A 23320-nucleotide genomic window follows, 5' to 3' on the forward strand; every position below is an offset into this window, starting at 1 on the left:
CCTATCCTCTACTATCCCCCCTCCCCTACCCTCCCATCTACTCTCTCTACCCCATCTACTGTAATTCATTTCTCTCATTTTTTTCCCATTCCCCTCACAACCTCTTATATGTAATTTTGTATAACAATGAGGGTCTCCTTCCATTTCCATGCAATTTCCCTTTTATTTAATGGTAATCTTTTCCTCCTGCTCTTCCTCCCTGCTCTGTTCTTGGTTGCTCTCATTATATCAAAGAAGACATTTGGTATTTGTTTTTTAGGGATTGGCTAGCTTCACTTAGCATAATCTGCTCTAATGCCATCCATTTCCCTGTAAATTCCATGATTTTGTCATTTTTTAGTGCTGCATAGTACTCCATTGTGTATAAATGCCATATTTTTTTTATCCATTCATCTATTGAGGGGCATCAGGGTTGGTTCCACAGTCTAGCTATTGTGAATTGTACTGCTATGAACATCGATGTGGCAGTATCCCTGTAGCATGCTCTTTTAAGGTCTTCAGGGAATAGTCCGAGAAGGGCAATAGCTGGGTCAAATGGTGATTCCATTCCCAGCTTTCCCAGGAATCTCCAAACTGCTTTCCATATTGGCTGCACCAATTGGCAGTCCCACCAGCAATGTACATGAGTACCCTTTTCCCCACATCCTCGCCAGCACTTGTAGTTGTTTGACTTCATAATGGCTGCCAATCTTACTGGAGTGAGATAGTATCTTAGGGTGGTTTTGATTTGCATTTCTCTGACTGCTAGAGATGGTGAGCATTTTTTCATGTACTTGTTGATTGATTGTATATCCTCCTCTGAGAAGTGTCTGTTCAGGTCTTTGGCCCATTTGTTGATTGGGTTATTTGTTTTCTTATTGTTTAACTTTTTGAGTTCTTTGTATACTCTGGATATTAGGGCTCTATCTGAAGTGTGAGGAGTAAACATTTGTTCCCATGATGTAGGCTCCCTGTTTACCTCTCTTATTGTTTCTCTTGCTGAGAAAAAACTTTTTAGTTTAAGTAAGTCCCATTTGTTGATTCTAGTTATTAACTCTTGTGCTATGGGTGGGAGCCCGACCCCACAATATGTAGATCGGAGCCAACCTTTTCTTCTATCAGACGCATAGTCTCTGATTTGATATCAAGGTCCTTGATCCATTTTGAGTTAACTTTTGTGGATGGCGAGAGAAGGGGATTCAGTTTCATTTTGTTGCATATGGATTTCCAGTTTTCCCAGCACCATTTGTTGAAGATGCTATCCTTCCTCCATTGCATGCTTTTAGCCCCTTTATCGAATATAAGATAGTTGTAATTTTGTGGATTGGTTTCTGTGTCCTCTATTCTGTACCATTGGTCCACCCGCCTGTTTTGGTACCAGTACCATGCTGTTTTTGTTACTATTGCTCTGTAGTACAGTTTGAAATCTGGTATCGCTGCACCTCCTGATTCACACTTCCTGCTTAGAATTGCTTTTGCTATTCTGGGTCTTTTATTTTTCCATATGAATTTCATGATTGCTTTATCTATTTCTACAAGAAATGCCGTTGGGATTTTGATTGGCATTGCATTGAACCTATAGAGAACTTTTGGTAATATCGCCATTTTGATGATGTTAGTTCTGCCTATCCATGAACAGGGTATATTTTTCCATCTTCTAAGATCTTCTTCTATTTCTCTCTTTAGGGTTCTGTAGTTTTCATTGTATAAATCTTTCACCTCTTTTGTTAGGTTGATTCCCAAGTATTTTATTTTTTTTGAGGATATTGTGAATAGGGTGGTTTGCCTCATTTCCAGTTCAGAAGATTTGTCACTGATATACAGGAATGCCTTTGATTTATGTGTGTTGATTTTATATCCTGCCACTTTGCTGAATTCATTTATTAGCTCTAGTAGTTTCTTTGTAGACCCTTTTGGGTCTTCTAGGTATAAAATCATATCATCCGCAAATAGTGATAATTTTAAGTTCTTCTTTTCCTATCTTAATGCCTTTAATTTCTTTTGTCTAATTGCTCTGGCCAGTATTTCGAGAACTATATTGAATAGAAGTGGTGAGAGAGGGCATCCCTGTCTTGTTCCACTTAAAAAACTTCCAATCATTTAATTCATATTCTTTTCTTTTAAAATTTTTGTTCTTTTATAAAATTAAGTATTAATATTATGATTCATAATTTGGTATTTGTCAATTAACCCTTTCATGGGTTTCATTTTATAAATTCATAAATTTCATAGAAGCTCCAAAGGTAGTTTTTTCAAGGAGAAGAAGAAGAAGGTGTACTTTAACAATTCTGTAAAATCGATGTAAACCTACCTTTGTTTGAGATATAAGGGGGGTAGCCACATATTAAAAGAAATAATAGATACATCTGCCTTCAAAAATTCCATATTTTGTACTTTATTAAATACTTGAGGCAGACTGATAAAAATGCCCCCCTCCCAAAAAAAGATATATTTACTTCTTACTTCCAGGACCTGTTAATATTACCTGATGTAGCAAAAGACTGGATATGATCTTTTGTGCCAAAGAAATACAATTGAGTATTAGATAAACAGAAGCTAGAAGAATTTTAGTATCATGTAAGAAAAAGTATAGATTATCCTGAAGATATCGTTGGTAGGAAAATGGATGCTAAACATACTATTTGTGTGGGCTCAGAAGGAAATAAGGAAGTTTCTATTATCTCTGTGAATATGAACTATGAGCATTGTAAGTGCTTTTTGCTATGGTTCAAAAAGAAATGTGGAACAAATTATTGGGAACTGGAGGAAAGACAAGGTGTGTTCAGTAGTGACAGGAAGCCTGAATAAATTGTGCCTGTCCTGTGAAAATTAGCAGAACTTTCAAGTGATAAATATTTTAGCTAAGGAGAGTACCAAGCAAAGTGTTCAAGGTATGACCTGTGTCTTTTTTTCTGTCCATAGTAAAGTGTGGGAGGAAAGAGATGAATTGGGGAGGGAACTATTGAGCAGGATTTTTATTAATTTGCTACAGCAGCCACAAGCAACTAATATGGCACTTAAGTGAGGTCAGGGATATCTAATATTATTCAGATTGTCAATTCATAGATATTTTGTATAGAATAAGGTTAAGATTAGTTTAGACAGTCTGCTATTTTATGTTAACACTATATACCTGATCATTAGATCAAGATACCTGATTAAAATGTTATTTTGATTTTACACCACTTGAAAATTTAGCACCAGTGTTAAACCCTCCATTTAACTTTAAGATCAGTCATAAACAATATAGAGAATAAATCAATTTTTAGATTAGAACATAAGTGCCCCAACTAGCCTATCAATGCCTTTTGAGTTCTTATTCTGTTCCTTGTTATTTTTCATGTAGTTTTGTTTATTGTTTTTTAAGACACAGATTGTCAGACACTATGCAAACATTCTGAATTGGTTTTCTGAGGTTGTGGACTGGATAGGTACATTTTCCTAAGGCTTTGTTGGTTATTATGATACCCACCCATCGATATTACAGGGCATAACTGGATTTGCCACCCATCTCTTGAGCAAATGCTGTGAGTCAGATATATGCCAAGTGTATTTTAAATCTATGCTTCATAGTTGGCAAACTAAGGTTTAAAGAAATTATATGACTTCATAAAGCCAATAATTGGGGAGAACTGGTATTTGAGCACATATTCATCTAATTCCCAAACCCATACACTTACTACAGAAAAACCAGCATAGAGCAGTAGAATGAGAACCATTTGTTCCCATTGCCATATGCATTCTAGATGAATGATACCAGGTGAGTCATTTAACTTCTCATTCTTCATTTTTTTCTATTTGAAGAAGTATCGAATAATATTTATCTCAAGCAACTGTCACACATAATTAACTAATAATTTACATGCACATAATAGTATTTTCTTAGCTATCAAAAGTATCAAGCCAATGTGGTTTGTTCTATTATGATTTTTACTCTTCTCTATTTGTCATTTATCAAATAAACAAAGTATAATTATGTTATTCAATAGAGGCATCAGTTCTCACAAATGTCACATCTATAAGCAGCTGCTTTTATTGTAGACTTAAGACTTTCTGAATGGTTGCTTCTGGAGCCAGACTGGATCAGAATTTCAGTCCCAGCTCTGCCATTTAAACTAGTTTCTCCATTATTTCAGTCATTCATGTGTAAAATGGGGAAGGATGACAGTAGAGGTTTAAATCAGAATGAGGCACAGTGTTTATAATATTTATCTATGATCATCATTAATTATTACTAAGAGGAATTGTGTTGGTGGGATGGCAAATATGGCAAATGCTCTCTGTGAGGCTCCACTGGGTGCCTTCTTGTAAGGAGTAACAGGTGGGACCTAGAACAGTGCCAGCAATGGGGAAGGATAAACTGCAGATCATGGAAAAGACCTGAGACCAGTGGAAAACCACCATTTCCCATCTAGCCTGCTCTCATTTCTATGCCAGCAATGTAACTTCAACTATGTATACTCTGTAGCAGAGTCTGAGCAAGGACTCTCCAGATACAGAGGGAAGCTGGAACATCATAATTATTTGGTGCATAAATATCATACCATAAATGCATTTACATGCTGAGTAGAAGAAAGAACATTCCTTTGGCACTTGGCGGATGGCCAGTTACAAGGGTAATCATAAACTACTTAGCAACATCAAAAACCTTGAAATGCTCTATTCTGGTATATAATTTAATAATGATCACAACACTAGATTTAGTGAATTCCTGTGCCAGGAACTATGCTAGCTCTGAACCATCATCACTAATTTATGAAACTGTGAATGACCATTATCTCACTTTGAAGATGAGGAAATGGAGCATAAAAGCTTAAGGAAGATATGAATAGTCCCTATGTTCTCTGCCTCTTGCCTTCACAGGAAGCGCTCCTGGCTTGCATTACTAGTTCTTTACAGCAACTACTGCTACTGGTTACTGGTTATTTTGCTGCTGCTCTTTTATTTTGCATGTACCCCTTCCCCCAAGAAAAGACACTTGCTAAAATGATTATTTATATGTAAATATATATGTGTATAAATAGATGATTGTGTGTGTTGTGGTGATAATGATTCTCAAACCATCTTATGGATTTCATCTTTATACTTTGCTTCTATTCTGACCCAGGTGTGCAGAACAACTAGTTCACGATAACCTCCCAACTACCAGTGTGATCATGTGCTTCGTGGATGAGGTGTGGTCCACTCTCCTGAGATCCGTTCACAGTGTCCTCAACCGCTCTCCTCCACACCTCATCAAGGAGATTGTGCTGGTTGATGACTTTAGCACCAAAGGTACTAAACTACTCAAGCTTTCTTCTGAAATGTCGACATTTGGTGGGAGGCAATAGTAGGTTGGATAGCAAAATTACAGTTAATTTGATAAAATTCATAAAATTCTAAATCATTGTTTCATGTGGAGACTTAGAGGCATGAGTTTAAGCATCTGTAGGACCTGAACTCATCTGGAATTTTGTTCAGCTACCTACCTCAGGCTCTCCTCACTTATGAGTCCCCTACACACATAGAAGTGATTTTACAACTACAGCTCTCTGAAGATGCGCACTTTGAATATCAGAGTCCAGAAATGTTCCCTACAATTGTATAAGACTTTCTTCATAGAATCTAGTAAGCAAAAGTCCCATGTTAATAGAATAATTTTCCTCTTGGAGTTAACTAGAATTAAGTTCTATGGAAAACAAAGAATTGGAGATCCTGTTCTTCTTCCTCAGGGCAGATTAAGTGTCAAGTTAAAGGTGCCAAAAATTCATTTCCAGTGGGACCAGAGAGATGTGGTTTCAACAGAGTTCAAAAACAGAGTCCACTGCCATCTTTACATTTGTTGTTGTTTATTATAATGAAGAATTTCACTCTTGGGGTTTTCAAACAATTTGTGTATATGAGTGGTCTCACAGGTTCAATTATTGCCACATTATAAATTCCAAAAACACAGCCTATTTCATTAAATTTTAGAAAATAGCAAAGAGATGACAGTGTTTCTAGAACAGTTTAGCCTTAATCACACCAAGCTCAAGAAGCAATGTGATGCCCCAGGAAAACTGATTGAAACTTTAAGAAGTGGCCATGAAACATAAACAGAAAAATGGTATCTAGATAAGCAGTAAAAAGTTCCTTTCTGAAAGGTAGGTCCAGATTTTGTGGGACCTGGAATTTACATAGTTCTCAGGGTCCTCCTTCAGAAAAAATAATACAAAATTTTTAGGAAAATGATCTGCAAAATATTCCTGGGAGGCATTCTTGCTTGGTACAGCTGCCAATAGCTTCTTTGTACCCAGAAGTGCTGCAAACCACATATCTTTAAAATATCCAAAAATGTTCCTTTAGCTGGATCCCCCAATGAATATCTAAAAAGATAAAAAAAAAAATGTTTGACTGAGGGAATATCCATGCAGGGAAGGGCAGTGGTGGCAAATGACCACAGCCCCACCAGATTCTTTTGCAAAATTTCCAGTTTGCACGCATTGCTTAAATTCTCTCCTGCTGCTGGAGAAATCCAGAGGCTTATAATATTGAACAAGAAAATGATATCAGAAAATAAAACTTTGCAAGAAAATGATATAAAAAAATAAAACTTTGCAAGAAAATTATGTCAGAAAATAAAACTTTAACCCAAACAGTAAAATTTAGTGACCATAATAATCTCAGTTTTTGGAATTTGACATTACAGAGGCAATCTGGGTGCAGACCCAGTTACAAAGTTAACGTTTCTCCTTGTCTTTCCTTACTCTTATGTAGACTACCTAAAAGATAATTTGGATAAATACATGTCTCAGTTTCCAAAAGTTCGGATTCTTCACCTCAAGGAGAGACATGGCTTAATACGAGCCAGGCTGGCAGGAGCACAGAACGCAACAGGTAAGAAGCTACTCTATTTATTTATTTATTTGGTTTTCATTATATTTTTGCTTTAATTTAAAATATTTTCAAGCATACAGGAAATTCAGAAGAATAATACATTGAACATTCACATATCCATCACTCAATTCTACCAATGTTTAACCTTTTGGAATATGTGCATTATGCACTAAACAGACAAAGACCCAGAAAGATGAGCACATGTGCACACAACCATGAACACACACACACACACATACATACACACACACACAACTTTTTTGAAACTTTATAAAGAAATTTACAGACAACATGATACTGTACCACTAAGTATTTCAATGGGCATTGCTGAAGAATAGGAATATTCTCTTAAATAAGTATAACTTTTATACCTAAATAATGCCTAATACTTGTAAATGCTCTTTTTGAATTTTCTCATTGCTCTCAAACATTTTTTTAAATTCAGGATCTAATTAAGTTTCATACACTGTATTATTTGGTCTCCTTAGTCTATCAATCTAGAACACTCAGTGCCATCTTTTGTGCTAAAAATAGTATTTTTAAAAAAATAGTCCAGGGTATTTGTTTATATGATTTTCTGTGTTCTGAAATTTTCTATTTCCTCATATTACCTACAGAGTGCAGAAGGTTAAATGTTACAGGCTAAATGTTTTTGTATGAGTAATATATACATAGTAATATCTACTATTAGGTGATAAGAATCGTGTACTTCTTACTGCTTCATATAAAAAGGTACGTAATTTCAGATTGTCCCACTGTCACTGATACTAACTTTGAAAACAGTTAAGAAGTTGACAGCTTGATATTTTCCTTGAGGGTAAAAAGTTGCTTGGTGGTTAATACTTTGATCCATGAGAATATGCTGATTTCTTGTGAGGTTTCACACAATGGTTTAGGATACACTAATGATCTTTGCTTGAACCAATTATACTGAGAACTGCAACATTGTTTTCTTTTTTTTTTTTTAAAGAGAGAGTGAGAGAGGAGAGAGAGAGAGAGAGAGAGAGAGAGAGAGAGAGAGAGAGAGAGAATTTTTTTTAATATTTTATTTTTTTAGTTCTCGGCGGACACATCTTTGTTGGTATGTGGTGCTGAGGATCGAACCCGAGCCGCACGCACGCCAGGCGAGCGCCCTACCGCTTGAGCCACATCTCCAGCCCAACATTGTTTTCTAATAATTTCTTCCTCTTGTTTTACCTGACAGTCATTTGTAATAAAGAATTACCTCTCTGTCCTGGCCCTCTCCCTGTCCCTCCCTTTTTATCTCTTCCTTTATCTTTATCTCCTACCCTTTCTCCTACCTTCTCCCCTCCTATTGTATCCTCCATCACTATACTATGAATTTGTGGCTTTTAAAAATTCAATGTATATATTGCATCTTATTCCTTTTTTTTTTTTTTTTTTTTTTGCTCAACTTGACTTAGATTTGAGCCATTATAAGCCTGAGCCTTTTTGACCTGATCTCATCAGTATTTGAAGACTTCAGTATCTTTATTTTGGGGGAAGGTGTTTCTAGTGATTTAAACCAGAGGCACTTTACCACTGAGCTACATCTCCAGCCTTTTTTTTTTTTAAGTATTTTATTATAAGACATTGTCTTACTAAGTTGCTTAGGGTCTTGCTAAATTGCTGAGGCTGGCTTTCAACTTTAGATCTTCCTGCCTCATCCTGCCAAGCTGCTGGGATTACTGCATGCCAGCCAGCCAGAATCTTTAATTCTTAAAGGTCTTCTCTGATCTATCTCTGTTCTTTCTATAGCTCTTTCTGTTTTCCCAAAATGCAATATATTCTCTTTCCTCTCCTCTTTTTAGTGTATGGGTGTTGGGGAATGAATGTCAGAGTAAATTTTGTCTGTCAATGAATTCTAGAAATAACGACAAACATTTGTGTTCATTTTTATATCTTTCTACGGAGGGATCTGCACCCTGTAATAACAGCTGATCTTATATGCCAGGTACCATTCTAAATACTTACTATATTAACTAATTTGACCCTTCCAATAACTGGAAGAGAGGCACAATTATTGCCTCTCTTTAAAGATGGGAATGGAGGTATGGCAGAGTTACAACTGACCCAAGTTCTCTCAGCTCATTATGGTAAAGCTAGTGTGGGCACCAAACACCCAGGCTCCAGAGTTGGAGCTCTTGTCTACCACTCCCTGCTGCCTCCCAGCATCTAGCCACCACTCGGGGCCTCCTGCTAACCGCTACCAACTTGAAGTCAAGAGTGTTCTCATGGTCAATGATCTCCTCCTGGAGTTTACTTCCTTGCAACTAGATCCTAAATTTAGAGCTCTTCTTCTCCCATTGATTTGCTAACAAACTTCTTCCCATTTCAGTAGAAAATTTAAGCAAGCAACAAATACATCACACCAAAATTGGCATTGCAATGACAACTAAGATTCTTAATGAGAGCCTACATTTGGAAAAATTAAATGGGATTCCATATTTAATTTCCTTCAGAATGTAATTATCTATGAATGATGAAAAAATAGTAAAGAAATAGTTTTATTATATAACTTTGAAGTTGAAGAACATTCCCAGGGTAATAGAACAATAAGTACAAATGTACTAATGCAGAAATAAGCTCAGTTTATTCAAGGTAAAGGAGAGGTCCGTTAGGCCTGACAGGAGCTGACTGGGAGAGAGTGGTAAAAGATTAACCAGGACTGCAAGGCAAAAGCAAATTTTTGTGCATCAGTTAAGGAGTATAGACATTAGATTCAAAATTAAATGAAACCATGAAGGATATTAAATATAAGAGTTTAATTTTCTGGTTTTATTTTAAAAGCTCACTCTGGCTACCATGTACAGAATGGATATTAAAGAAATGAGAAAAGAAATAGATCAGTTAGGATGCTCTTTCACTTGTATAGGACCAGAAAGGTCCCATGGAAGCTGGAGGAAGCAGTCAGATTCATAATACATTGTGATTGTGGAAAGGTCATAGTGTATTACGAACATTGAGCCTGTAGGACTTATCATTAGATAAAAAGTGAAAGAGTGAGAAAGGGAGGAATAAAAAAAATACTTGAACAACTTGGTGAATGTAGTTGGATTCTGATTTTGTCCATGAAGATTTAAAATGAAGATTAGACATCCATATGGAAAAAGTTGGTAAACACAGGGCCAAAAATGTGCTGCTGATACAGAGGATTTTTCTCTGCCTACATGGAGCACAAAGTACGCTAATGGTGACCTCCAGAATAGTCCAAAATGTCAGACAATGAGAGGCACTCTCCAGATGAGATGAGCCTGATGAAAATAAATTATAGTTGGTTACAATTATAATCCATAAAATAATTTCATTGAGTTTAGCAAACTCAAATGTAAAAATATAAGTTTGTTTTTCATGCATTCATTGAAAACATTAGCTCAATTTCAGTGCAGTAGTTTTAACTATTTTGACAATGATTTGTGTTGCACAGATATAATTACATGTATATCTATGGTAGATGTTTCATCAAATGACATAGGCAATGGATTCCAACATTTTCTTTTTAATATTATTTGGTTTTTTACATTCTGGACAATCACACTAAATTGATTTAATAATTCACTAAGGGGTCACTAATCTCTGTCTAAAAAAAAAAACACAGCTATTTGTATCTTAATTGCCTTGCTACAACCTAGTAGAAAGATACTTATCAAAATATCTCTTTGTAAATTATACTAAAAATAAATTACCTTAAAAGGAATAAAAAATAGATGTATACAAACCATTTTTCATAATACAACATATATTTGCAAATATAAACATATATAAATATACACCTATATACACATGTATATACACACACATACATATGTAGCCATTCCTCCATACTTATGGGTTCTGTGTGCATGGATTCAAATAACTATGGGTCAAAAACTTTTTTAAAAAATATTTCATATGAACAGAACATGTACAGACTTTTTTCTTGTCATTATTCCTAAATAATAAAATAATAACAGCTATTTATTCATTTGTATTGTGTTAGTTATCATAAGTAATCTAGAGATAATCTTAAAAGTACAAGGATTTGTGTACATTTTATGCAAATGCTATGTCATTTTATATAAGCAAGTTGAGGACCTGAGAATTTTGGTATCTGTAGAGGATTCTGAAACCAGTTCCAGTGGATACTAAATTATATATATAAATGTTGATACATATATATGTATGTATATATACATATATACGTATATATGCATACATATATACGTATATATGTATATATACATACATATATATGTATATATACATATATATATATGTATTAACATTTTATTTATGTGTAACAGTAAATTAATAAATTCCTCTGGCACATTGCTTAAAGTTGCAGACCATTTGTTCTCAATTTCTGTTCCCATCTCCTGTAGATAGCAGGGTCTATGACCCCCACTTTGAGTAGCATTAGTGGAGAGTCAATGCTTAAAAGTTTGGACAAAAGCAGAAAGGTGAAGGGTGATGGGGTTAGTAACAGCCTTGTCTGAGGACACATCCAAGCTCCCTGAGGTACGCTGATCCCTGTGGGGATTCAAGGTGCTTCTGGATCCTGTTCCAGCTTTAGCTGAAGATGTAATTTAGGGACAGGCTTTCAATAGGGCTGGCTGGCCTATGGAGACCTCTCAAGCTCCCTGAGTGCTTCCCAGCCCTCATAGGTAGAGATGACCAAGAGATGACCCAGAGATGACCCAGAGACTGCTCAGGGCCTGAAGAATCCATGCAAAACAGAGATCAGCTAAGATACCAGGCAGAAATGCTCTCTGGAATACCTTAGCCAAACAGAGAGAAAATATAATGAACTGAGTCTTATTTTAAAATGAAATGTCTGAAAGTGGAACAAAGGCATTCCTGCATAGGAAGAGTCAAGAATCTAAAAGGCCTTGATAGCTGTTCTTCCCTAAAAATGTACCTGTTAAGGGCTAGGGTTGTAGCTCAGAGGTAGAGCACTTGCCTCAAATGCATGAGGCCCTGGGTTTGATCCTCAGCACCATATAAAAGACATTGTGACAATCTCCAACTAAAATTTTTTTTTTTTAAATTTACCTGTTAAGATTCAAAGACAAGGGAAGCAACAGAAAGGCTGAGATCAGAAATCCAAGGGGATGCTGGCTGAAACAGAAGGCAAGCAGCCTGTTTTGGCGTAAGGGTATTATCTGTCCCTCTGAAGTCTGAAAGAGTCATCTGGGAAATAATCAGTCAGCTAACAGTAATCTCTCTTACAATGTATTCAGGCTTCACTATATATTCAGGCTTCAAGGTCTGTTGGGCTCTTTATTTGAGTCTAACTCAGGCAAAAAAAAAAAAAAAATAGGTCCAATCACTAGCATGAAGCAAATGAGGAGGTCAAAGGCCCAAGCAGGATTTCAAAATGTAGGCAATGATCTCTAAGAATCCTTCACCATGTGAAGGAGTGCAGTGGGGGAGCTTACCAGTGAGAGTCAAAGTAAAGGTTGGATTCTCATTTCCTTCATGACAATTCATTTAGCAAAATTCTTGACATTGCTGTGAACATTCCAATGGCAGTTACTAACTTTCAGTGACTGCACAAGTGACATCTAACTCCTGGCAACTCCATGATTTCCAGAAAGATACCAGTGGACCTCCTTCTGCAAACCTGTTTCTGATACAGGTTAAACAGGTGGTTTTCTCAGTATCACTTTTAGGTCATTATGTAAAATGAAATGGTAAGCCATGCCAGTATCTCTTAAGAAACCCTAAACATAACACTCTAGCACTAATTAGTGCTGGCAGCAACTTGCCATGCTGGTCGACTAAATATAAGTTTAGGGAGAGTAGTGGGGTCTGTGCTCAACAAGGAGCCAAAACTGTTTGGCACATTGAGCAACTTTAGATAGGAAAAGGAAAATTCCTTTTTAAGTTACAATGAAACTCTTCTGCAAACAATTTAGCATTACTCAGACCTAGTCTTAGGAAACAGAAAATCCTGCCAGTTTATAATCAAGATTAGAAGAGTTATTCTAAGCCTGAGTTTGAACATTCATTGAAAAAAAAAAGGAGAATACTAGACAGTTATTAAGAATTTTGGTATTTGGTAGATCCTAGAAAACATTCCCATAATGAAAGCTCAAAGAAATTAAGTGATTTATCCAGTGTGGTTGGGAAGAGCAGAAATGGAGATAAAAGCAATTAAAAACTTAGGTTTTATATCCTTTAGGGTCAGTAACACTGTGCACAATGTCCACACCCACTATCCACCACAATTAAAAATCCTTCACAGAGAGCTCTTTATTTTCTTATCTAACACAAACCTGAGATGTTATTTTAAAATGAAATGTCTGAAAGTGGAGCAAAGGCAGTCCTGCATAGGAGATTTCTCCTCTTTCCCCAAATGAAAGAATATAAAATTCCAGACTATTTTGTGCTTCCCTCAGATTCTAGTAACAGGTAAATGAGAATCTTTTTGATGATCTGAGTCAGGTGGGACGTGAATGAAGATTTGGGGACCCATCCTGGTGCCCCTGGGCACTAAGAAAGTCAATCTAAGCTCCTTTGACCCTGTAAGCCTGTGATGGGGATGGGGACAGATGGTATACTAGCGATGTTCTTTAAACTCTGGTTCTGATCTGATCATGAATAGGGGTAGAGAGAAAGGAGACTATGGTTATCAGATTCTACACCATTAGCCAAGTGGGTCTTCATAAGCTATGCATGTGTGCCCTATGCATCTAGAAAACACTGTGAGCCTTTCCCCACGGGGGAGAAGGCTGTACAAGATGACATGGTTAGGGGATGTATTCCAACTGGAATAGCAGAATACCTTAAACAGTGTAATTTTGTAAACAGCACACATTTATTCCTTATAGGTCCAGAGGCTGAAAAGTCCAAGATCAAGTTGCCAACAGATTCAGTGTCTAGAGAGTCTCATTCTCTGCTTGAAAGTTGCTGTGTCCTCACATGCTGGAAAGGCAAAGGAGACTAACTCCCATGGACAACTTTTATAAGGGCACTTATAAAATCCCATTCCAGAGGGTCCCATTGTGACTTTCTAAGCCCCCCCCCTTAAATGGAAATAAAGTTGATTTTAACATATGAATTTGGGAGTGCAAATACATTCAGGCCAGAGCAGGAGCAATAATCTTTTATTATCAAATAAGCTGAAATGCCCTAAAACAAGACTCAAAGAACATGATTGGGAAATGTAACTGCCATATTCAAGAGCAGGCAGATATCAGGGAGGCTTCTGCCTATAATAGTGGGATAAAAATTGATCACTTTACCCTCATGCAAAAATCCATTGGTGACCAAGTGATTAATATGTGTTTGGTCAGCTTTTTTTTTTTCTTGCTGTGACCAAAAGATCTGATAAGAACAATTTTAAAAGAGGAAAAGTTTGTTTGGTGTTCATGGTTTCAGAGGTCTTAGTCTTTAGATGACTGATTCTGTTGCTCTGGGTTTGAGGTAAGACAAAACTTCATGACAGAATAGTGTGAAGAAGAAAATCACTCAGGACATGGAAGCAGAGAGAGAGCTCTGTTCACTAGGGAAAAAATATAAACTCCAAAGACACAACCCAGTGACCTGTCTCCTCCTGCCACATTCTAACTACCTACAGTTACCATCCATTTAATCCCTATAGTGGATTAATGTACTATTTGGATTAAAGCTCTTTCAACTGGATCCTGTAAATGTTTTTGTATTGTTTTACAAATGAGTTTGGGGGGACATTTTATATCTAAACCATCACAATATGATACTTAATGTCATTGATTGATAGTTTGTAGATAATAATAATAATCTACCATTAGTAACTATTCTTACTTTATTCATTAAGCCTTCCCATATTCATTCAAAGTTCTGCCTCTTTCTGGCTTTGTTTACTTGTTTGTTTGTTTTTTAAGGAACACAAGCTATGAAATGAGCTACCAATTTTCTAATATCACATTAGCATTAATTGGCTAGGCAACCTTGGAAAAGTTACCTAAGTCCTTGGTTCCTCAATTTCTTTTCTTTTAAATGGGAATAAAAATCAAACCCATGTGCTTAGAACAGAGTCTGACAGAGAATAAGCACTTATAGATGGTAATCAATGTTAGCTGAGCAGCTGATTATTAGAGTGGTCCATGAAAATAATAAGCCAAAATGAAAAGAAAAGTCAAGCTTCAATCATTTACTACAACAGTATCAGTTAAATGCTAAACAGGAGAAAGAGTTGGTCTCTGCAATCCTGCATTTTTGCTCTAGAGATGGTGCTGGATGTTGATTCAGAGCAGAGCCCAAAACAAAATGCTCCTCCTGTTCCAAAGCTTTTGGGACCACGGTGAGAGATAGGAATGGCAAGAAACCAGGGAGCACCAAAATCTGAGTGAGAGTAGAGAAAAATGTATTCAAGACCCAATCCACCTCCCATAAGGCACTCTTCATAGGGGCTTTGGCATGAGAAAGACCTCTGGATGCGAGAACAAATACACATAAGAGCAAGTCCAGCAGGAGGTAGGGAAGCCCAATTCCAGTTAGAGACTGCAGTGCATTGGCTGGATGCCATGTCTTGATGGGAAGGCAACTTTCCCTCCCAATGCCTGCCAGGTAAAGCTTTCATTATTTACCTGTGATTGGGCCTGGGAGATTACATAAGAGATTGGGGCCTCATATTCTGGTCAACCCTACATTCACACACATGCATATAGCAAACTTACATAAAATCATTTAAAGCATTGTATATGCTACTCAGATATTGTTGGAGGGAGAGTGTCACTTCATACAACCAATGGTAGGAAAATAACAAATACTTTCATCTTTCAAGTTTTTTCTTTCTTTTTTTCTCTTAAAACTCTTTTTTACTTGTGATAAAATATACATAATATAAAATATATCATCTTAACCATTTTTCAGTGTACAGTTCAGTAGTTTATGTATACTCACTCATCTGCATGAACATGAACCCTTTTCATGGTGCAAAAGCAAAACTCCATACCCTTAAACAACAACTCCCTACTCCCTGCTCCCCTTTCCAGCAATTCATTTAAAAGTACTTCCCAGTCTTGCTGGATCCTCCACTTTAGTTTCTTTTCACCTCTATTATGTGGGGTGATTTTTCTCCATCATTCCTATGGCCAAACCCATCATGTCAAAATCTTTCTAGTCTTCTGAAAAGCAAACTCTCACAACCACCACCCCAAGAAGTAATGGTACCAAACTTTCGTAGAAGGTACTTTAGCAGCTATCCTTAATGCTGAGTGTTCTCTTTGGAAACTTGCTGCTCATTTTAAGTAGCTTTCAATTGTTTTCCAAAGGCAGATAATGCTTGGCCCACAAAACTCTTATGAACAAAGTTCTTTCATATCGTTATGAAAAAAAGTTACAGGGACAAGGCATTCAGGGAGAATAAAAGACTACATCTCACACCTACATTTCTGGAAAAGTCCTCAGCACCTCTGACCTATATGCACTTAGTAGATCATATTTTCAAATTTTATATATATATAAAATTTTATATTTTTACTCTCTAGGTGATGTGTTGACGTTCCTAGATTCTCATGTGGAATGTAATGTTGGTTGGTTGGAACCGCTTCTGGAAAGGGTTTATTTAAGTAGAAAGAAAGTGGCCTGTCCAGTAATTGAAGTCATCAATGACAAGGATATGAGGTAATTTTGCCATACATATGTCCAAGTGCATCTTTGCCCACACACACAGCAGAAAGTTCTGGTCCTAAATATGCATTTTTGAAAATCTAAGAAATACACAGTTTATCTATTCAAATAAATGAAAATATATGATAGTATCTTGAGATCAGAACCAGTCAGTCCAATAATCTCTTTGGTAAACCTAAAAAGTTTAAGTTAACCCTGTTTTAGTTACCTTTTTTGCTGCTGTGACTAAAAGACAAAACAAGAATAATTTTTCGGAGGAAAACTTTATTTGGGAGCTCATAGTTTTAGAGGTCTCAGTTCATAGATGGTGATCTCCATTCCTCGGGTCTAGAGATGAGACAGAACTCCATGGCAGAAGAGTGTGGCAGAGAGAAGCAGCTCTGGATATGACAATCAGGAGATAGAGAGAGAGAGAGAGAGAGAGAGAGAGAGAGAGAGAAGAGAAGAGAGGAGAGGAGAGGAGAGGAGAGGAGAGGAGAGGAGAGGAGAGGAGAGGAGAGGAGAGGAGAGGAGAGGAGAGGAGAGGAGAGGAGAGGAGAGACGGAGAGAGTCTACATTTAACAGATACAAAATATATTTCCCAAAGGCACACCTCCAATGACCCAACTCCTCCCGTCACACCCTACCCACCTTCAGTTATCACTCAGGTAATCCCTATCAAGGAACTAATGCACCGATTGGGTTAAATCTCTTATAACCAAACATTTCACCTCTAAACCTTCTTGCATTGTCTCACACATAAGTCATTTTGGGGGACACCTCATATCTAAACCTTATATCATAATACCCTAAATACCAATAAATCCAACTACTCATTATTTAATAGATTCCCCTTTAAATTCAGCTGAACTCCAAAATATTTTCCTCAAGTTTAATCCTTCCTTTTCCAGGAAACATATATGTTGTATATAAGTTGTTGTTTCTTCCTCCAAAATGGCTAGGGAATTATTAAAAGTAAAATAAAATTTAAATGCAAGCAATCTGGTTAATTTATCATCAGTACAAATTGTAAATTTTCTTGAATTGTTACTAAAAGATAAAGATCTAAAATGACCTACAGAAGCACCTGTTTCATACCTGAATAAGTGTTGGAGCCAAGTTGATGAATTACATAGGCTGCATCTAATCTCAGGTCACACATTTTTGGTTTCGGTTTTGTTTTCCTGGACTAGTTATATGACAGTGGACAACTTTCAAAGAGGTATCTTTGTATGGCCCATGAACTTCGGTTGGAAAACAATTCCTCCAGATGTCGTTGCAAAAAACAAAATCAAAGAAACTGATATAATACGGTAAGTATGTGAAATTTAAGACCAAGAAGAAGATGTGTATCTTTTTGTAAAGGTATGTAAAAAAATTTTACAAAATAACTGTAATCTATTTTTCTATAAAAACTCAAGAACTTCGGGTCTATACAATACATTACCAAAGCAAACAGGTTTTCCTGAGAAATTAGTTTTCAAGTTTAAAATTCCTTTTTACATGGTTACTTGTACCCTATCCCAGCAATCAGCCTAGAGAAGTCAATTTGATACTATTCCTGTTTCCTTGGATTACAATGTGAGAAACACAAACTCATGGGATATGCTGCATAACACACATAATATTAAAGTAAGTGTGAGTAAAAATTTTTTAAAAATAAATAATAGTCATAGAGATATCACTATAATAGCTATAGTAAGATTTTTTCATAGTCTAATCCTACTTCCTCCATGAAACAGTTGCCAAATTCTGTTAATAAATTAAGAAATAGACTCAGAAGCCCAATATGAATTAAAATTCGGACTTTATTACTAAGAAGCTGGATTGAAAACAGAGCTTAGACCTGAAGCCAAATGAAGGCTTCCTGTGTGTTCTCCCACTTTCAGCTTGCTCAGTGGCAACCACCATGGAATGTGGTAACTGCCTTGTCTACCTGCAGACTAAAATATCACTTCTGTCCCCCAAGGCTCTGGAGTCTGACTGAGGGCTCTGGAGTCTGACTGTTTGGGTTTGAATTTCATCTCTACCACTTACTAGTAGTATGAGCTTTTTTTTTTTTTTTTTTAGCTCACTTAACCTCTTTGAATCTGTTTCCTTGTTTCTATGTGAAGATTAATAGAAGTGCCTACTGCTTATATCATTTTGAAAATTAATCTGATTATATACATATGTGTGTATATATAAACTGCATTAAGCAGTGATTGCCACAGAACAAGCTGTCAATCAGCTTCACACATGGTTGAGAGGCAGTAACGTGCAGTCACAGAGCACAGCAGCCAGCCATACTGCCTAAGTGTGCACCTGAGATGTACATCATACTTGTCGGTCATCCTTGGTAAAGTTTCTTACCTTCTCTGCATTGAGGTTTCTTAATAATGGTTCAAACTTGCAGGATTTGGGGGAATTTTAAGTTAATACACAGGTAATACAATAGTGCCTGGTACTAGTTTAACCCTAAGTAAATGTTTAAAAATTATATCCCCGGAGAGTTTATGTCACAGTTTAAATAACAAAGAAGAATCCTACTTCCAGGCCACATCTTTGCTGAACTAATCAAGTCTTGCACCATGAACCAGAGAACTCATTTCCCAAGCATTATTTGTGACTCCATCCTGAGACCTCCCTATACTTGGTGGCTACTCAGAAACATCTCTAACTCTAATACAAACATACAGAGGACCAACTCTTAAAAGTAATCTTTTAATTTTTATAGGTGCCCTGTCATGGCAGGCGGATTATTTTCTATTGATAAAAATTACTTTTTTGAACTTGGAACCTATGACCCTGGACTTGATGTTTGGGGTGGAGAAAATATGGAGCTCTCATTTAAGGTATTACCAAATTTATTTATTAAAGTTTATTATCAAATTTGTTAATTAAATTTTCTTTACAATTAAGAGCTTATCATTTTACATGTTTTCATTTTATTAATATGATCAAATATGTAACACACTAGGAGGAAATTTCACAGAAATTTTTAGGGTCGTTGGATTAATTTTCTCATATCTCAGATTGAATTTGGAAAAAATCAATCACTGCTGCAAAATTAACAACCAAGAAAGCCTTAGCAACAGCAATTGTAAAGTGTCAAAAAGGCAGCTGCTTTTCTGTTGGGTTGGTGATTTATTGTATAATGGGTGGGACTTTGGAGCTCCTGATCAAGAATAGTGTTGAATTGTGACCCAGGATCTTCATAGGATAAGAGAAGGAGAGTATGTTAAAGCTAGAGATGAAAAGGAAGAGAAAGGTGGGGGGGTGATGGCATGAAAAGCAAAGAGAGATCAGTACAATAGGGGAAAGGGACTAGAGGGTTGGTGGAGGGGTGGGGAATACTGGGGAGGGATGTTGACCAAATTCTATTGTTATATTGGGTGCACATACGAATAGGTAACAAGAATCACACCATTATGTACAACTATAATGCACCAATAAAAACTGTAGAGAAAAGATAAAAATTTTTAAAAAGGGGGGAAGGTGAACAAATGGACATCCATTTACATCTCCATGATTCAACCAAAACAGGAACTCACATTTTATACATTTGATATTTATAGTCACATTGTACATGTTTTATACATTGGCATTCTGTGAAGCATTTTTTTTTTTTTTAGGAAAAGAAGTTTACATTGCAGGTTAAGAAAAAAATTTTATCTTAGTAATCATCAAATGGTCCACATCGCAATATATAAAACTAAATAAACCCTGCTGAGTTTCAGAAAACACCGGAGTGTTTTCTTGACTTCAAGCTGGGAGAAACAAAACCTCCAGGTGGCTCCTTGTCATTAATTGCCCATGACTTTAAACATTCTCTTCATAATTGAAGCCTATCTTTAAATTGTTCCAGGTGTGGATGTGTGGTGGAGAAATTGAGATCATTCCCTGCTCCCGAGTGGGCCACATCTTCAGAAATGACAATCCATATTCCTTCCCCAAAGACCGCATGAAGACCGTGGAGCGGAACTTGGTGCGGGTGGCTGAGGTCTGGCTTGATGAGTACAAGGAGTTGTTCTATGGCCACGGGGATCACCTCATAGACCAAGAGCTTGAGGTGGGCAACCTCACCCAGCAGAGGGAGCTTCGAAAGAAACTGAAATGTAAAAGTTTCAAATGGTACTTGGAGAATGTCTTTCCAGATTTGAAGGCTCCCATTGTGAGAGCTAGCGGTGTGGTAAGTTCACATGACAATTTAAATTCTTAACTCTGCAAAAGTGGTACAAAAATGCTTCAAAAATGTGTGGGAAAGAATGATTGATCATGTTACACTATAAATAAACACACACTATGAATTGCCATAAGACAAGACATAGCTGAGAATTAAACGTGGCTAAACTTGAGGAAGGAAGCCATATGCATTGATTGATTCAACAGATTCCTGTTGTGTGTCAGGAGACCAGGCAGCATTTTAGAACTGGATGATAAACAAAGTAGACTCCATTCCTTCCTTTAAAACTTAAAGTTGAGCCGGGCGCGGTGGCACACACCTCTAATCCCAGTGGCTCTGGAGGCTGAGGCAGGAGGATCTCGAGTTCAAAGCCAGCCTCAGCAAAAGAGAGGTGCTAAGCAACTCGGTGAGACCCTGTATCTAAATAAAATACAAAACAGGGCTGGGGATGAGAATCAGTGGGTGAGTGCCCTGAATTCTATTTCCAGTACTCCCCACCTCAAATAAAACCCTTAAAGTTGAAATGTTGAATAGGAAAAAAAAAAAGATAATACTGTTTATTAAAAGGTAAAAGATAAAAAAGTATTATCTTTTTTTCAACACAAAACATAACTCTCATTTAGGGTATAGGCGATGAATTCTAAGTTACTGTGGCCAAGAAATCCTTTCTGAGGAAAAGACTTTGAAACCAAGGCCTGAAACACAAAGCATCAACCAAGATCTAAAAAAGAGGGCTAGGAAGAGGGTGCCGCTCATGCAAAACTCTAAGGCAGGTGAAAACTGAGGGCACTTGAGAACTGGAGAAAAGACTGTTGTTGTCAGGGTGTGAAGGAGGGAATGGTACCAGAGGAAGGTGCAGAGAGATTAGATCACACAGGTCCTTGCAGGGAGAGTTAGGATTTCCTTTCCTTCCCTCCCTATCTTCCTCTCTATCCCTATTTCTCTCTCTCTCCAAAAATATAACAGGAATTTGTTGAGCAGAGTTAAACAAAGAGATAAAATTTAATTGGGATTTTTTTAAGTTTCAAAAAGGGATTTAAAATAACAGAAGCTATCAGAAAATAACAAAATTTCAGGACATAAGGAGAGGTACAAAAAGGAAAGAAAATCATATAGGTTGAACAGAGTACAACACTAAGAGGGTCAAGTAGAGGGACAGCCTGGGAGGAAGCCATTTCAAACCTGTTCTGGGAATGGTAGGGCATAGGGCCATCTAACATAGAATGGGCATAAGGATGGTTGGTCAAACTGCCACCTAGATAGAGCTCTTCCTGTGTCAGGTTTATTTGTAATCACTTTTGTTTTATTTCTTATTTACTTATAAATATTTTCAGCATTTTTTAGTGTTCTTTCAGGGTGTCTTTTTTTTCCCATTCAAGAAGTTCTCAAACTAAATCATGAGTAAGCCCGCTCTTTCAGGCCATTTTTTTCATTTCTTGCCAGAAAGTAGATTATTACAAACCAACCACTCTCCCCACCTGGCAAATCTGATAACAAGAACTTAAGACATTCCATTAACCATATTAGGAAACTTCAGGAAGAATATTAAAGACATAAACTAGTTTGCAAATTCATTCTGATTTATAAATTCAACTAATAAATAAATATATATAACCGGTTTATATATAACATATTGTACTCTAAAGTCTCCTTTTTTTTAGGTCAAAATAGAATAGCAGCTACCTCGGGTGTCTCAACCTGATATTTTACCCTAGGTAACTCAAAAATCTAACATATCAAATATATACATACAATAAAATTTATATTTTTAAATTTAATACCTAAAACAGGAAAAAAAAATTAGAATTCTCACCACAGAGAATTTTTCTTTTCCCAACAGAATCACTGCAATATCATTACTCAACTTTAGCCACCAGAGGGAGCTATAAAACTATCTTTTGGCTCAGCTGTGACACTAACTTTTATAAGCATTCCTACCAAATTTTTGAAAATCTCCCCTAAAGAAATTGCCTCTGCTGATGAATGTATTCCATAAAAATACTGCAATATTCTAAAAAATATTTTAACAGAGCTCTTCCTGCTATTTCCTTATTTGCTTGTTGTTTTTCTTAGATAAATTTTAATAAAGACAATATTTGCTACCTTCTGGAGAAACCAGGAGGGAGTACTATCATTATCCACACAAAAAATCAGGACCTTTTTCCGGGAAATTCAAAATAAGATCAACTTGACCTTTATTTGGGATAAACAATCTTAAAAACTTAAAAAAAAAGTCAACTCCACCACATGTTTTTGTTACTTACTCCATGTTTTCCTGTCTTTTAACCTACAAACTTGGGAATTTAAATCCAGTGAAATTTCTTTTGGATTTGAAAAAAAAACAACAAATAATTTCTTTTTGAACTAAAAATATCTGAAACTAATACAAGAACCTCACCAACATTATGTTTTTCCACAGGATTACATTGTGGCAAACTGCCTATAGCCTAAAGTTTAACAATTCTGTAATAAACTGGGGAATTCCCACCTCCTGAACTAGAAAATAAAATCATTCTACACGGAAAGTTTAAAATCTATGTACGACCTGATTTTGGATAAACTACTTTAAAATTTAAAAAAAAAATTAAAACGTTTCATAATGAAGTGAAGAATAACCATTCTTTAGCATTTCATAGGCCATTTCTTTAAGAAGAAAAATTGTTTCCCCAGGAATTTCTGATTAGAAGGGAAAGAAAGAGAATTTCAGATAAAGAAAAGAAGCAAGACATAGGCACAGAGCAGATT

The 23320-nt window shown here is 36.4% G+C and overlaps 1 protein-coding gene across 1 annotated transcript in view; it reads left to right on the plus strand.

Moving 5' to 3' along the window:
- The window catches only part of GALNT5 (polypeptide N-acetylgalactosaminyltransferase 5), a 49535-nt gene that overhangs the window by 12963 nt on the left and 13252 nt on the right, over positions 1 to 23320 (plus strand). The window contains exons 2-7 of the mRNA XM_081260878.1: positions 5087 to 5253; positions 6715 to 6834; positions 16290 to 16425; positions 17604 to 17723; positions 19127 to 19244; positions 20258 to 20581. Of these exons, the coding sequence (XP_081117004.1) occupies positions 5087 to 5253; positions 6715 to 6834; positions 16290 to 16425; positions 17604 to 17723; positions 19127 to 19244; positions 20258 to 20581 (985 nt within the window). The remainder of the gene's footprint in view (positions 1 to 5086; positions 5254 to 6714; positions 6835 to 16289; positions 16426 to 17603; positions 17724 to 19126; positions 19245 to 20257; positions 20582 to 23320) is intronic.

This window comes from Spermophilus citellus, assembly GCF_964194105.1.
Source record: "Spermophilus citellus genome assembly, chromosome: 11".
In the NCBI taxonomy this organism is placed as follows: domain Eukaryota; kingdom Metazoa; phylum Chordata; class Mammalia; order Rodentia; family Sciuridae; genus Spermophilus; species Spermophilus citellus.